The sequence below is a fragment of the Gasterosteus aculeatus genome, chromosome 2, assembly GCF_964276395.1.
Source record: "Gasterosteus aculeatus chromosome 2, fGasAcu3.hap1.1, whole genome shotgun sequence".
Taxonomy (NCBI): Eukaryota; Metazoa; Chordata; class Actinopteri; order Perciformes; family Gasterosteidae; genus Gasterosteus; species Gasterosteus aculeatus.
In genome coordinates this window covers 3,845,971-3,862,291 of record NC_135689.1, presented here as the reverse complement: position 1 = coordinate 3,862,291, position 16,321 = coordinate 3,845,971, and the positions used below count along the sequence as shown (strand labels likewise).

General features: G+C 47.5%; 1 protein-coding gene across 1 annotated transcript; it reads left to right on the top strand.

Moving 5' to 3' along the window:
- Positions 1 to 9,225: 9,225 nt before the first annotated feature.
- LOC120828876 (dysbindin) lies at positions 9,226 to 16,280 on the top strand. Its single transcript, XM_040192538.2, has 4 exons — positions 9,226 to 9,698; positions 14,623 to 14,772; positions 14,893 to 15,042; positions 15,181 to 16,280. The coding sequence occupies exons 1-4, from the start codon at positions 9,656 to 9,658 to the stop codon at positions 15,483 to 15,485; spliced, it is 648 nt and encodes a 215-aa protein (XP_040048472.2). The 5' UTR covers positions 9,226 to 9,655; the 3' UTR covers positions 15,486 to 16,280.
- Positions 16,281 to 16,321: the final 41 nt, after the last annotated feature.

The window sequence follows — 16,321 nt, the reverse complement described above, 5'->3', positions numbered from 1 at the left end:
GACGGGGGACGAAAAAAACAAAGCGAGGCCTTAACTCTCGCAAAAATTCCATTGACAAAAAGGAGAAGCGGAAAAGAAGAAGTCTCTCTCTATTATTTCACTCCTCACTTGCTCTGCTGAGTAGATGCTTCGTTGAGCTGGTCTGGTTTTGTTATCACCTGATGAAGAAGTGACGTTCACTTTATCTCCACAGGTCACGAGATGAGCCTGTACTTTATATAGTTATGGACTTCAAATAACGGGGCGTAACCTTTCCCCCTGTGCAAAAAAAACATTAAAAAATGCTTTAACAGATCGCTCACAATCAGAATCAGAGATCAGCTACTCGTTCCAGCGCCTGATATGAACATTTCTCACAGTTTACGGGCCGACTTTTACCGGCATTCCCTCACACCCATCGGCCTGTGAAGCCCGGGATTACTTTGGCATAACGTTAGTTCACCATAGGATTACCAGATTTAACTACTTTGCCAGGACAAATGTTCTCACAGCCAATGGAATTAATGCAAGTTTGAATAAACGGTAATTATCCGTAAAATCTCCAGCAGCATGTGAACTGTGACCTGAACACAAGAGCAGCAAGTCAGCAACATCCAGGTGGATTTGGTTTCACTCCCCCCATTTCTCTCCCTGTCTCGCTCTCTCTCTTTCTCCCTCCCCCTCCCCCCCGCCCATCCCCTCGCTGTCTCCCTGTGTCTTTCCTGCTTCATTATTTGTCCTTTCTCTACTGGCTAAAAATACACGCTGCCTTGTCACTATAACAGATCACCTCGGAGGAAATTTGCAGCGGACAGTGTTTGATGCAGCAGTGGCTCCTTCCACTCCGCTGCGCACACACACACACACACACACACACACACACACACACACACTGAAACACACACGGGCCACGGGCCTTGTGTCACAATGGTGTCACTGGATTAGTATTTGCGACCGTGGGCGGAGTGATATATAAAGTGTGTTTGCGTGCGTGTTGGACAAACAGGTGCAGCGGCCTGATGGGGGCCGACGGAGCGGTCGGGGCGGTTTGACCGCGGCGAGTCACATTAGGTCGCTCGCGGCAGATACGGTCACACACACACACACACACACACACGGGCAGAGTGCCACCTGTGCGTCGCCATTTCAAAGCAACGGGAATATGTTGTGTGAGAGGCAATATGTGCGAGCCAATGTCCGCGAGGCCTTTGTGTGAAAACGGGTTTTTCTTCACACGCAGGAGAGTGAAAGAGCGGGAAAGAGAGCGACGCGGAGGGCGAGAGCGGGAAAGAGAGCGACGCGGAGGGCGAGAGCGGGAAAAAGGAGCCACGGAGCGACGGGCCACTCGGGAAGAAAATTAAATAAACAGCTACTTCTCACTCCTGCTTTCGCACTCGATGTGCAACTCGGGAGACGGCGCAAGGTGTCACAGTTCTCAGGAGAATTTCCCTTCGTGTCTCCTGTTCCCATGGTAACTGAGCGGCGACCTCCAATGACCCGCCCCCCCCCCCTCTTCACTCCCTCCCCCTCAGTACCGGAGAGGGACGCAGGTGGAGTCGTCATTCAGCAGAGGCTGGTGGGCGAATATTGTTGCGTTCATCAGCTCTTGCAGGTCATATTAGGCCCTTTTTCTTGGGGCCCATCTCTAAATGCATGTGCACATGCATGCCTGTGTGTGTGTGTCTGCACGTGCACGTGTAAAAGCATGCGCCGCGGCGGGGCTGCTGCCCGCGCTTCATCGGGCCCCGTCGTCTCATCATCTGATGGACATTTGTGCAGTCCTGCGGAGCCATCTGGATGCGTCCCACACACATGTGAGAGAAACCAGCCTGGGTTTGGATCTGACTCACATCACACAACAGCCTCTCTGCCCACACACACACACACACACACACAACGACCAAATACAGACGGCACAAACAGAGCAGTTTCCAGAAGCCGAAATATGACATTTAACAAATTGTGAGGTGAGTATTGATATGAATTTTCCAACCGGCAGTTGTTATCTTCATGATTTCCACTCACAACAATGGGGGCTCGCTGAGATGCAGCTGTGGACAGCTGCAGAGAGCGCGCAGACACATGAGACAGCTCAACCACTTGTGCCCATGTAGGTAGAGTGCGTTATCTCCAACGGGCGCGCGGGACGTCCCCAAGCAAATGTGAACGTGTGCGAGCCCCCGGGTGGAGATGTGAAACTGCAGAAGGAGATGAACGTTGACTCGAGGTTGTTGTGCCGCTTTATTGTCCAGGAAAGTCCCGAAAAAAATCGAGTGCGATCGAAGCTCGTGCTTCACTCTTTGTTTCGACAGTGAACGAGAAACCATGAGGTTATCGAAGTGAACAAGGGAACTTCTGCACCGTGCACGAGGAAGGAACCATCAAATCAAGGACAGGACGGATTGTTTGTTTGAAAAAGCACCAGCAACTTGTGTGTAACTCTCAAATAACTGACTCTGTCACAACAACCAGGCTCAGTTATTTCTCACATCATATTGTGTAGTTACTACTAAATATGGAACAAACAAAGGGCCCATGTGACTCAAACGCAATGCTGCGTCTGGACTAATTTGATATCCTGGTTTCGGGGCAAGCTGCAACCTGCTGAGGGTTACCGAGGGGACGCTATGACTGTTTCTCCACATTTGTGAAAAGACGAGGTGCAGTTTCGCTGTGACTGATGCACAACAAAGTCGGCGCACTTTGAGTCATTCCGCGAACCAACGCTGTTTGGTGCGGTGTGAAGTGTGTGTGTGCGCGCGCACCCCCCGGACAGGGTTCTCCCTCCACGCAACGTGAAGTTCAGTGAGGCGCGAGGCCTCTCTCTGCCCCCCCCCCCCCACCCCTCTCATATATAATGGATTTCTCCCACTGTACCAACTTCATTTGCTGCCTGTGAATAATGAATGAGACGCAGACTGGAGGCGATTTTGCTTCTCCGCCGGTTTGATACCCCGGTGAACCGCTTACAGCGCATCCGTGACCCGTGGCCGGGGTTTTCCCAGCGTGGACCACCGGCTCTGCCGGGAGGGGGGGGGGGGGCGCTCATCGATTAGCATCACCTAAACGCTGCGCGGCTATTGCGTCATTTATGAAAAGCGAGGGCCCCCGACTCGTGCGCGTTGAGGCGTTCGCTTCCGTTGCGTTTGGGAGTTGGACCCGATGCGCGATTCCCTTCTAGCAACCGCGAATTCACACGCGCCCAAAAAAGAAAAGAATAAAACGCTCGCACTGGGGCGACCCGTCCTCTGAGGTGACAGAGTGTCCACTCACTCGCTCACTCGCATGCAACTCACACCTAACCAGGAATATAAATAGCGTGTTTCAGTTCCACAATGCGCGCGGGGGGTGGAGATGCAAGCCAAGCAGTTCAGATGTTTGGTTCTATTTGTCGGGTTAGGGGAAGGGTTCTTCCTGTAAGAGCCCCCCCCCCCCCCAACTCCACTCCATGACTATCTTGAGGCACATGCCCGCACACGCACGTTGCCATTCATAGAAAAAAAAAAAAGGCAAAGAGGTGGATTCGCTGACACGCACGCGCACGCAAACACATAAAAGAGCCACATTGTTTGCAGTCTGCTGTCGGACGGAGCTGCAACCCGGCAGAAGGGGCTCGGGGCGGGCAGCAGACACGGCAGCTGTTCCACTTTGGGCGACCTGATGGAGTGAGTGCATCGGCGAGGACATGACGATGATGATGATGATGTGGAGGAGGAAGGTGTCAGTGTCAGTGTCCTCAGCTTCAATACAAAGTGAAACGCTAAACTATCTCAACTGTCTCTTCTCTCCGTCTGCATTCACCTCCTCCTTCACCTCCACCCTCCTCGTCTCTTTCTCTGGTTATCAACACACTGAAAGAGACAAGCAGAGAGAGAGAGAGAGAGAGAGAGAGAGAGACCCTGCGCGTCTGTCTGAAAGCCTTCAGAGCCGGAGACTGTCTGAGTCTGAATAAGTCTTGATCTGCAGAGGCAGACGCACAGGGGCGCCGCTGTGAAGGGAGGCGGAGGACGGCGCTGCAGGAACACGGGAGCGCGTGACTGCGTGAGAGAGAGAGAGAGAGAGAGAGAGAGAGAGAGAGAGAGAGAGAGAGAGAGGAGCGGACTGTGGAGGGGGGGGGCGCAGCAGGGAGAAAGTAAAGTGAGAGACGGAGGGAGGGCGGATGAGAGTGTGTGAGGGAGATAAACAGAGGCAGAGCGAGCAGGAGGAGGAGGGAGCGTGTAAACAGCAGAAGGTTCACTGGGTTCAGTGTGCACGGAGGAGCTGAAAGATGGGCATCAGAACTCGAGGCCCGTGGGGGGGTGGTGACGGGGGGGGGGGGGGGGGGGGGGGGGGGTGCGTGACTCACATACTCATGCATAAGTTCACGCGCATACATGCACGCACGCAGAAACATTCGAATGGTATTTTATTTCCTATCATGAGCTTTAACACACACACACGCAACAGGGAGACATTAATAATAGAACCATTTTATATTGACACCCGTTTGGATCTTTTTATTACCCAACATGCATCTCTGTTACTGTTCCCTTTGTCGACGAATTCATTAATCTTCAGGAAGTTGCTGTACGGCAGCATCACTGCTAGTTAAACGCTTCATGCTACAATGAACTGCTGTGTTTCTTTTTCGTTTGTGGCGTGTTGACTCACAAAATACTACATCTCTCACACACACACACACACAATCTGACATCTTCACAGACAGGAAACACAAAATATAGATACTTGGCTTTCCGTTTTACTGCGCAGTTTGTCTTCTTTTTATTTTTATCTGCGAATGACTAATATCCACATGAAAACACGTCAGTGTGGTGACGAGACAAACAAAGCGGCCCGCGCGCTGCACGTGAGTCACCAGATGTCGCGCAGACACGCAGAGGACGGCGCAAGTCGTCGCGCTGACCCACATGTTGTTGCGTCCGCAGCCCGACGGACGCACAAACACAATGAGAGCGCTGTCAGGCGTCACTGAGGGAACTACACGCATACCGGGGGAGAGAGAGGAGAAGGGGGAGAGAGAGAGAGAGAGAGGAGAAGGGGGGGGGAGATCAGGAAGACGGCGCTCAGCCAAATCGTGACACCAGCTGCGCTGCGTGATGCCAGAAAGTTTTCACATCACAACCGGTAACGATCCACTGAAACGGAGGCGCGGAACGTTGTATTCGTCGCATTCGCAGACGATGGCGCTCACGACGCGCGGGATAATTATCACATTGACAAGCGAGTCTCTCTCTCTCTCTCTCTCTCTCTCTCTCTCTCTCTCTCTCTCTCTCTCTCCCTGTGCGTTCCTGCCACATTTAGCAGACAGCACATCCAACGGGGAGGCTGAGAGGCGCGAGTTGCAGGCGGGCAGGTGTGCGCATCCGCGCGTTTGGCACCTGGATGTCTGTTTCCATGGTGACCGACAGAACCCCCCCCCCCCCGCCCCCCCGCTCCCACGCCGCACGAAGTGATATTTATAATGAAGTTTAAGCGCGTTTAAGACTTCGCCGTCTGACTGTGAAGATGTGAGGTGGAGATGCGAGCTTTCGTTTGTGTGTCTGTGAGGCTTAGTTGTGTGTCGGTCGCCGTGAGGAACCGTGGAGTCCATGTGCGTGTTCCTCCATGCGTACTGCCAAGGCCGAGGAAATATAACCGTGGTGTGCGTGCGTGGATGTCGATCCACCCGTCTGTCAGTTTGTCTTCATGTGTGAGTTGTGTGCGTGCGTGTGTGTGTGTGTATGTGCATGCGCAAAAAGTGTATATTTACCATAGTATGACTCACAAGCCACATCAGAGGCTGAGAGACTGCAGAACATTGAGGCAACAGTTTCAAAGAGGAAGCCAGCAGTGATGGTTCAGAAGAAGCACCAGGCACAACACACACACACACACACACACACACACACACACACACACTCATGCACACAATAACACTGTGGAAATCCCCTTTGGTTCACCTGAATGAAACAAACATGGGAGTGTCTGAAACCTGAAACACACATTTGAAAGATGTTTATAGATTGTGTTGCATTTCCCGATGAATCATCCAATTGAAAGAACACTTGATGCTTTATGGAAATCATTTTACAGGAGTGAAAAGGTAATTTTTGTGTTGTAAATTATTGCGGCGGTCCTTGTAATGTTGCAGTGAGGGACCTGGGTGTAATATACAATCTCCTCCAGCAGATGCCAACGTTGACTCGCCCACGAGGAGCATCGCTACACACTAAAAACTGCTGGGTTATTTCATCTATACCCAAACGCTGAGTTATGTTATGTTCTACCCATTATGGGTTAGTTATAGGGGGGTTGGGTTATTTTTGTGCAACTCATGGGCTAAATGAGTCAAAACTCATCGACCCAACATACATCGGTTGACCCAGCAACTGGGTTGTTTTGAACCACAGAAGTCTGCAAAACCCCCTGCAAAAGCGCAGGTAATCCCACACAGCCACCAACGTCTGACCCTACGTGACACAAGAACACTCCATTTTTGGATCAGGAGCTGCCAAGGTAAAACCGTTTTATCCTGCTTGTATTCATCAAAATGTTTTTAATTAAATCCTTATACTTTTTTAAAACTGCACAAGTAATACAGCTCCATCTTATTTTATCTTCTTTTTTAGCCTGGAACGAACATGGTCGAGTACCTACATGAGGCCAAGGCATCCAGACCGCACCCACGTGTCCTGACACTGTGAAACGAGAAACATCAAGCGTCCCAGGCCTTCGTCATCATTGCTGGACAGGCTCTGGTACACGACACACTGCTTCAGGCAATCGCTGTCTGCGTCAAGGCATTCTTTGTGTTGGATATCAAATACCCGACACAATGTGAACATGGGTGGGAATTCCTGCAGGCTGTTGTTCATAAAATGCCAGGAGCGGGTTCCAAGTTAGTAAAGTTCCTCCAAAGTCGATTACTTGCTTGCAAGTAGAGCCTCAAGGGCAGCTGGTTCCCTCCCCCTTACCTGCACGCAGGGGGGTGGACCAGCATACCTGGGGCTAATTCCGATTGATTGGGAGAGGCGGGGACATTACTTAAGCTCATGGTGTGTGGAATAGCTCTGTTGTTGTCTTCTCCTGCTGGGTGTCTGTGGAGGCGTGTGCGGGAGGCGTGTGCGGGAGGCGTGCTTTATGGTTTGGCCGCTGCCCTAGGTCATCATTCTGCTGCGGTGTGCGACCCTGTCTTGGTTTTGGATGTCCCCGTGTGGGTGGATGTATGCCTGGACTGCTGGCGTTTGGTGTCTCGTGTGGGCCGCTGTCTGTGTGTGTGTGTGTGTGTGTGGGTGCCACCGCCGGGGTCCGTGGGCGGCCTGTACTGTAATTCGCTGGACCGGGCTGCAGCCTTGGACATGCTATTGTGGGGCTATCCTGGTGCCACGACTAATTAAAGGGCCAATATTCCCCGGCGCGTTCTCCCTCACCCACTGAAGCCGTTCTTGATACCGGCTGAAACTATTCTGGATCCTGGTAAAACTTCTGATTACACAAGCAATCTGGAAACTGGTACAAAAATGGCTCTAGATTGTATTAACTGTTGTACATATTGCATGTGGGTCTTTTCTTTTTTTGTTATTTTGTTTGAATTTGTTTGCATCTTCCTTATTATGCATGCTGGTTTATTGATTTCAATTGTTTGTTGTTTTCTTTATCACTCATCTACTCACTTCTTAACAAAACATATTGTCATTTTAAAAAGAATATTTAATTAAATAAAACCGTATATTTTTATAATTACCTTGTGGTCTCTGACCCCCTGATTTTGGTGAATGGCTCTGTGTGCCTTAAGAATGGTCTTGGGCCTATCCCAAGTGGCGTTGTTGGACATTGTTAGTTTGCTTGATTGTCATAGGCCACTCGTATTGCCACATTTGCATGAACAAATCTAGCATGTATTTTGTTACAGGTTTGTAGTTTTACAGTTTTATAGACAACAAATAGTGTGTAGTTGAATGAACCCAGAATTGTAGTTAATTTGACCCAGCATTTGGGTAGAATATTTAACTCATCTGTTGGGTTAAAATGGCCAACCCATAGTGCTGGGTCAAATTAACTACTGCTAGGTTGGTGCAATAGTGACCCAGCACTTGAGTTATAAAACAACCCAAATTGGGTTATTTTTAACCCAACCTTTTTTTAGTGTGTATGAGGGGGTCACATGCAGGGAAATCTCTTCTCGCTCATCAAATGTCAATATGAGAATGGAAGTGGAACAGTTTATGAATTATATTGCATTTCCTTATCTCCATAGTGTACAATGTTGCACGGGAGCCGCTTCCTCCAACTGAACATGTGATGCAACTGTCTCTGTGAAGCCTCTTTTTAACGAAAGGGGGAGTCGAGGCCTGCAAGAACCCCCGCTGCCAAGTGCCTGTTAACCCCTCCATGTGTGACAGTTACAGCTTTGGTTTGCAGCAGTTTGTGTGTTTGTGGGAACATGTGCGTTTTCAATGGTGCGCTTGGTGTGTGAGTGCGTAATGACATGTTAGTATGCTTGTACATGCTGGTGTTTGCGTTTGACAAAGGAAAAGGGAGGAATCGGTTTAGATGTGTCTGATTTAAAGAATTGATCTTGTTGCTTTTATTGCCTTTTACCAAATATATGGAAATGTCATCTCTGCAAACTCAATAGTTTTAATATCAGTATAACCTTCTCCTGCAATTAATACATAATTAATGACACATTTTCTAATAACACATCAAGCGTAAATGTTATCAAGGCATTAAAAGAGGATTTCTCACCTTTTCAGTTGCTCTGGTTATTGTCTTTGTACTTAATTTCTTTCTAAATATTTATTCTTCACTGTTTTGTTTGAAGAAGTTTAAAAAAAAAATCTTTTAGTTTTCTTTTTTAGAAAAACTAAAAACATTATTAGAAAATAGTTTTACAATGTATTTTCATGGGAATGATCCGGATGTACTTATGCTGGTACTTTACAGAAGGACAATATATTCCTGAAACATTATTTTCATAAGGTGATAACTTATAAATTATACCTAATTAGAAATTAACATTGTTAAAGAGACACATTGATGAAATAATTTAATCAACAAACATCGGAACATTTTTATTAATACGAACATGCAGTGCCTCATCTCCTATAACCGAATTATATAAAGCAAACGGTGCAGCGTTATTATGTAAAAAAAAGGGGGGGAAATGAAAGCGCATACGCTGCTTTATCCTGTTGACCCCCTCGCTGTCACCAGTTGGTACAGGCCACAATCCCGTAGCCCCCCCCCCACCACCGTATCCAAGCTGCACACTTCCCTACAACCTCACACAGTGAGTGTGTGTGTGTGTGTGTGTGTGTGTGTGTCTGTTTTACACACACAGAGCAGCAGAGATGAGAGTGTGAAGCAGCGAGAACGAAAACCTAGAAAGAAAAGCAAAGGCAATCAGAAAAGGGGGGGTGAGGAGGAGAAGGAGCAGGAGGAGGAGGCGAACACAGCCAGAGCAGAGTAGAAGAAGAGCAACAGAGGCAGATAAAGTGTTGCGTGAATGTGCTCATGTTTAATGGTCCTGGTGCCAAAGTCAAAAGATGTAATGAGCAGATGAAGAGGCAGCACACACACCAGCATCCTGCCGTGGAGCCTTGACACCAGGGGACAAGGAGAAAAAACACACACACTCCGAGGCAAAGAAAGACTCTCTGCAAGCGGGTCCCTCATCATCATCATCATCATCATCATGTCGTCTACCGGATCGACCAACCACAACAAGCGGCTGGCGTGTAAGTAGCAACCAGTGTGAAAAAAGCTCTGTGTTTGATGACTTAATTTCCTGATTATTGAACTCTCTTATTTTTGTAATTCACTGCTTGCTCTTTTTTAAATTCTGGAGAGGAATATACTACATTGATTTATCTATATGTTTTGCATATTGCCCGTAAGGAAGAGTTGAAATACAAAAATGTGCAAAGAATGGTATTAACTTCTGTCAGCTGAACACGGATCATAATGCGCCACTCAACAACAAAACGTAAACCTCATTATGGAAACCGTCTAATTCAACGCTACAACATCAGTTGTCCTTTCTGTAAATACAGTTATACAGCAAAGCCGTTACATTCATTATATTATCACTCACAAACGAACACATGTTCATTTCGCATGTTCACTTTTTGCTGCAGCCTTCAACCTTCATCGAAAAACTACTGCAAACGTCGTGGCTGTTCTAATCTCTTCTTCGGTAAATTAGCCTCACAGCCGCGGCGCTGGTGCGGTTTTAATCACAGTGCAGAGATACAGTAACAACTACCTCTTAAGAGTCTGACTAAGCTACCGGAAGAAGGTCTTTATATAGAAAGAGTGGCGACGGGCTAACAGCTACACCTGCCCGCCACAGAGCCATCGACCTGCTCTCCAGTTGAACACATGACCTCACCAACGGCTGTTTCTAGGTGTCAGGAGAATAATCCGCCTGCTGCTTTTGATGAATACGTTCCGGTGTGAGTGTTTGTTAATGTGCACGGGCTGGAGGCTGTGGAGACCGCTGAAAGCCCCGTTATGACCGACCTAGATCGGGCACGGTGGGTCCGGCTGGAGGTCATCTTTGCATTTAGCCCAGAGTAAAGTGCCCTAATGGCTTTGGGAATGGGAATGGGAACGGCTTGGGAATACACAATCTGATCACACGCTCGCCGAGTAGGCGGTCAGAGGAGGTTCAAGATGTAATCACGCCGTGCGTGTGATTGATTTGACTTGATTTACACGAGGCGCTGACGCTAAAGCGGAGCGCTTGCGGTGTGATGAAGACGAGGGGGGAACAGGTTGATACCATGGTATCACAAGTCAGCCTTCTGGGGTTTACTTTCCACTACATGGCTGTGTGTTTGTGTGTGCGAGGGGGGCTGGGGGTGGGGTGGGCTGGGGGGGCTGTTGTGGTGCAGTGATCTCACTCATAAATGATTTATGCTCGATGGACCGCTGGTGGCCACGAGGCCGGCAGGGGAGACGGATCGACTCGGTATATAATAGTAGTGATGCTGAAATAAAGTGATGCGGCTGTTGTGCTGCTGAGAGGCGGTTGACGCCATCATCGCCGTCACCCCCCCCCCCCTCCCCTCCCTCGGGGCAGGAGGGGTGAGGTGCTGCAGGAGAGTGAGGGTGCACTTCGAGATTGATGGGCTGTCCGGCGAAAGCAGCCATGCAGTTCAACGGCCTTACTAGCTGCGTCTCTCTCTCTGTCTCTCTGTCCCCCTCAGATGATCACGGGGTTTCTCTCCGCTGGCGCTGAAGGGTTCACCATGTGACTCCGTGCTTCAATGGGAACATTTGTTCCTTTGCAGTTCCCAGGACTCGCGGTGTATGAGCGCAGCATTAGAATGACACAGAGCCTGGCTAATGACTCGTGTTTAATGTTTCCGTCGTCCAAAAGATGCTGATAGGGAGAGCAGAGGGAGACGGCGTGCACATTGCATGCTGGGACGCAATAAAACAGCAAGGGAGAGAGAGAGCGAGACCGGGGAGTGATTTGGTATTTTAGAATAGAAAAGTAAGGGGAGAGGTGGAAGTGGCTGAAGGATCAGACCGTGAAAAAAAATAATAAGAAGGATTTGAAAAAATCATGTGCTTCAGTTCAGCTGCCACCTTTGCCCCCCCGGATCAAATCCCCTTTCCCCCAACACCACCTCTACATTCTCTGTCAGAGTCCTAAATACAATGGAGGGCTGAGGATCTGAGAGCTAGCAATGCAAGAGGGGACATGGTCGAAGACTTTTTTTTTTTTTCAGAGCTGTTGACACACAACCAAATCCGAAAATGCACGGCTTCCCTGCACCTCACCCTTGTTTGTGTCAGTACGAGACTTAGCTGAGGCAAGCAGACCCGGTAATGCTCTTTGCCTCAAATCACTGATACTACTTCATCCCGGAAATAATGCACGCAGGGTTGCGTAACACCCCCCCCCCCCCCCCCCCCCCCTCCGCCCTCTCTCCTGTCCTTGACTAACTCCTTTTTCCTTTTCTTTCTTCCTCTATTCCTTTTTTACCAACTAATCCAACACAGGCATTAATGTGCACACAACCCAGACAACAAACTGCGTAACCGTGCAGTTCTTCTAGCAGCCTAGTGTGTTTGGCTGTGCAGTTGAAGGATTGCACCAGCATTATGTAACTATAAGCCCCAGGTAATCATGTTTCAGTGTGGGCTGATATGGAGCGGGGATTGCTGGGAAGGGGGCATGGGTCATGTGACAGATCAAAGAGGGCAGCCCCCAAAAAGAGATAAAGAGTTGAGTATTACTGTTCCATTGCATCTAAAAATAATAACATGTGACACAGGTCATTGTGTCTTTTCAGGCTCCTCTGCTCCTCCTATTGCACCTTAGAAATAGGATATTAGAAATGAGCATTTGTTGGAAAACCTCATATTAAATCAAATTCTAAAGCAGACACTCTGAAGGCTTTGACCTCGCTGAAGCTTAAGGTCACAATAGACTAGTCTATTCGAATGTTCATGGTATCATAATGAAGGTAACACTGGTGGGATTTCTGCAAAGGTGTGAGTCTCCATACTCACAAAAGTATATTTAAATGGTTAAATATTTCATTTTAAAAGTTTAAAAGTTATACTGTACTTACCGCACTAAAACTTGGACCCCTTTCAAACCACCACGTCTGAACATGTCACCATAGACACTGTATCGACACTGATGCTTGTAAAGTGAAGCAGAGGAAGGGTCGAGAGGGTTTTAGTTAGAATCTTTAAATGGGCCATTTTGGTACACTCAACGTTTTCTCAGGTAACTTTAAAACACTGTAAAATCTACATTGTAACACAACATCCTCTGCACTCATATTCTGTGATGCACCACAGGTTTCCATGGGCTCGGTAGACATCCAATTAACCAATTTTCATGGAAACCCCCCTCCCCTCCCACCACCCCACCCAGTCTGCACAGACAGGTTGCCTTAACAGAGGTTATCTGGATGATTCAGCTTTTGACATGCATGCATGGGTTGGGCATACACTCAAGCTGCCAAATCTGATTTCGAGAGAAATTCACGTTCGCTGGAAATCGAAAAGGCTCGGAATTGCTTTCACAGCCTGTAGCAACAGGTTTGACTTGTCTGCCCACTGCTGCCGAACCACAACAGCCGAATGATCGTGGACACTGGCCGATGGCCACTGGATAGCAATCTAAATGGTTTATGCTGAGTGTCTCCCTAAAGACTACGTCTCTTAAATATGATGATGATTTATCTGCCAAATATCGTGAAAGAAGATCCTCCGCGCCGTTCATTTTGCTGTGTGCGTGATTTTGCTGGACCGATGGGCCACGGCTGGAGACTTATGCAAGGGAATATTTAGAGTTTTTGGCCCTTATTGAAATTGCGAAGAAGTGCTTAGAAGTATTTTTTCCAGCCTCAAAAAAAAAAATCATATGGGGCATCACATGCCGGACCCGGACATTTTAGGGCCTGACAAAACGTGTTGGGAAAGAGTGATTCTTTTATGTTGATACTGTGCATGATGGATCCATCTGCTGGCATCATGTAAACAACTTAATCATGGAAGCTTGACACACACACACACACACAAATGAGCATGAACTAAATGCATCGTTAAGCAAAAGCATGAATACGTGAGCACATACAGTTTATGCAAACGTGCTCACACACACACACACACACACATGTTGAAACACTGGTGACATGAATCAAAGTGTCAGCTCTCTAAGCCCAGTGGGAAAAGGCACAATGCGTGCTGAGGAGGATGTAGCACAGTTACACAACCACAGCTGGTCATCACGGCAGAGGTCGATGCTGGAGGTAGACCTGAGGACAGATTCTCCCTTGCTTTAAAAAAAGATTCAGCATTGTCACAAATACAAAAATGAATAAATATCCCCAGTAACGTCACAGATGCTCGGTAACAAAGGTGACGCATTTCAAGCTCTGCCAATGGTGTAGACTTCCTGTTTTCTAAATGGATGTGATCATAGCAGATTGGAACCAATCCCCGTTTCCCCCAATACGGGAGGTATAGTGTTTTCTCTTGCTAACATAATATCTTAGCAGATCCTACAGCCATCAGAAAATGATGGTTTATGTTAATCTATGTAGCCTCTCATTTTAAACTAATAACCTCATGGAAATATAAGTAAAACAATATTGAGTGAAAAACAGTCATGAAAAAAATGTTAGGTTGAAAAATGTCATGGAAAAAAAAAGTCATAAAATATTATGTTAAATATATGCCCAAATACAGTATATTTGGTAATTTCGTCAAAAAATGGAGTCGAAAAATATTTCGTCAAAAAATGTCAGAGTATAAATACATAAATATTGTCAAAAAGTATTGGGTCAGAAAATATGAAAGAAAAGTTTAAAAAGATTAGGTCGAAAATTGTCATGGAAGGAAAAGTAAAAATAATATTGTTCAAAAAATGCGATATTAGTTCAAAACCTCCATGAAAAAATTGTGAATATATTAGGTAAAAAATGTAAAAATATATTAGGTCGAAAAATTGTCATGGAAAGAAAAGTAAAAAAATATTTGGTCATGAAATCCCATCCATCCATCTTCAGGGTTGCGGGGGGGCTGGACTCAATCATGAAATGTCAAGCAGAAAAATGAATGAAATTAACAAAAATGCGATGTGTTAACAACGTTGTCTTTGTTGTCTGGCACTAATCTCGTTCGGGGGGACAGCGGAGACAGACAACGCCCAGCGAGTGTTGGACAATGATTCGGCCCAGCACCTGAAGCTCAGGGATAGACGCCGCTTCTTTGAGGAGGTCTACCAGCATGACTTTGACAACTACCTGCCTTCTGCTCACCTGCAGGTCAACTGCAGGAAACGTGAGTGGACTGTCCAGTTATGGGGCCATAAATAATCAAAGTGTCACTATTTATCAAGAAGACATGAACATTGACAATTGGGTATTCCTGTCATGTATGCTGTTCTCCATGTACATGCAGCCCCGATGGGCAGCATATCTTCTATGGAGGTGAACGTGGACGTGCTGGAGCAGATGGACCTGATGGACATCTCGGACCAGGAGGCCCTCGACGTGTTCCTCAACTCAGGCCCAGGAGCGGACGAGGGAGCTCTGGCATCTCCACTTGCAGGTGCGTTGACGTCCTCCGAGTCTTGATCCCCCCCCCAACTATTTCATTATGAAATACAAATGCATATCTTTAATTCACTTTCACAGGCAACAGTGAATTAAGTAAAATGTTTTAAAAGGTTTTGCTTGACATTTTTAGGTGAGGAAGAGGAAGATGAGGAGGAGGAAGAGGAGGAGGATGAAGCTGCAGAGGTGGTGTACAGGGAGCGCGCGCCTCTGAAACGACAAGACGAAGTTCACTGCAGCTCGAAGCCCCGCATGTCCTCAACGTCCTCCGGTTCAACCGACACCAGTGTGGGGGGGGTCGACACACCGGTGATCCAGTCGGACGATGAGGAGGTCCACGCCGACACGCTGCTGCTGACCTCCGTCCCCCACGCCAGGGACGAAGAGACGGAGGAGGAGGACGAGGAGGGAAGATGCCTCGCAACTGAATCTCCATAAAGACTGAATTTTACTGTAATTTATCGGTAAAAATAGTCTCTCTACCTTTCAACCCTTTCTTTTGAGGGAAAACCCTAGCAGGGTTGACCTATTTGTGATTCACTCCTGGGCGCTCTGTGGGTAAAAACTGGTTTTACTCTATGTCATCAAACTCTAATATGCAAATAACACCAGTCATCCCGTTGGCATGCAGACACGTGTTCTGGCAAAGAGGAAAGAAAAATGTTTTGGCACCTCAAGACATTTTTTTTTTCTTCTTGAAAGCGAGTGTGCCAAATACTCGTGTGAACCGGGACCATTCGGGTGAAACACAGCTGAAGGAACAAAGTAAAGTCCCATTCAGGGAGCAAACACGACTGAAAAAAGAGGGGCGAGTTCAGGCAAAGTCCGCAAAACCCCAAAAGGTCTATTTCCATGTGCATGAGCAAAGTGTTTGTTTGAATGCATGCCTTTGCGTGGTTGTTAGTAACTGCATTACGCATTATCAATCATGTCGATTCGACAAAGTGTTGCATTGCTGTAAGTATCGAGTTATTAGTCAGAAGATGGAAATGTTTGACCTTCTGGTGAGCGACAGCGTGTTTGTGTGTGTGTGTGGTATGTGGAATTTGTGTATGCAGGTCGAGGGTGCGGAGGGTAAATATTACAGGTGTATAACAGGTGTTCCCCTGGTCGAGTCCACGGCAATCGTTTCAAACAACCTTTTTACAGTGTTAAATGACGTGTACATCTCTTTCCCACTTGACATGCACACCTTGACATGAATTGAAATAAAAACAAAAACGTTTAAAGGCCGCGACTCGTCTGCGCTGCTCTTTCTCCACCGATTTGTAACC

Bases quoted from the DNA above. Each gene is read 5' to 3' on its own strand.
- LOC120828876 (XM_040192538.2), top strand. From the start codon at position 9,656: ATGTCGTCTACCGGATCGACCAACCACAACAAGCGGCTGGCGT. The intron at 9,699-14,622 runs GTAAGTAGCAAC...TCGGGGGGACAG, and splicing joins CCACAACAAGCGGCTGGCGT to CGGAGACAGACAACGCCCAG. The intron at 14,773-14,892 runs GTGAGTGGACTG...ATGTACATGCAG, and splicing joins GCAGGTCAACTGCAGGAAAC to CCCCGATGGGCAGCATATCT.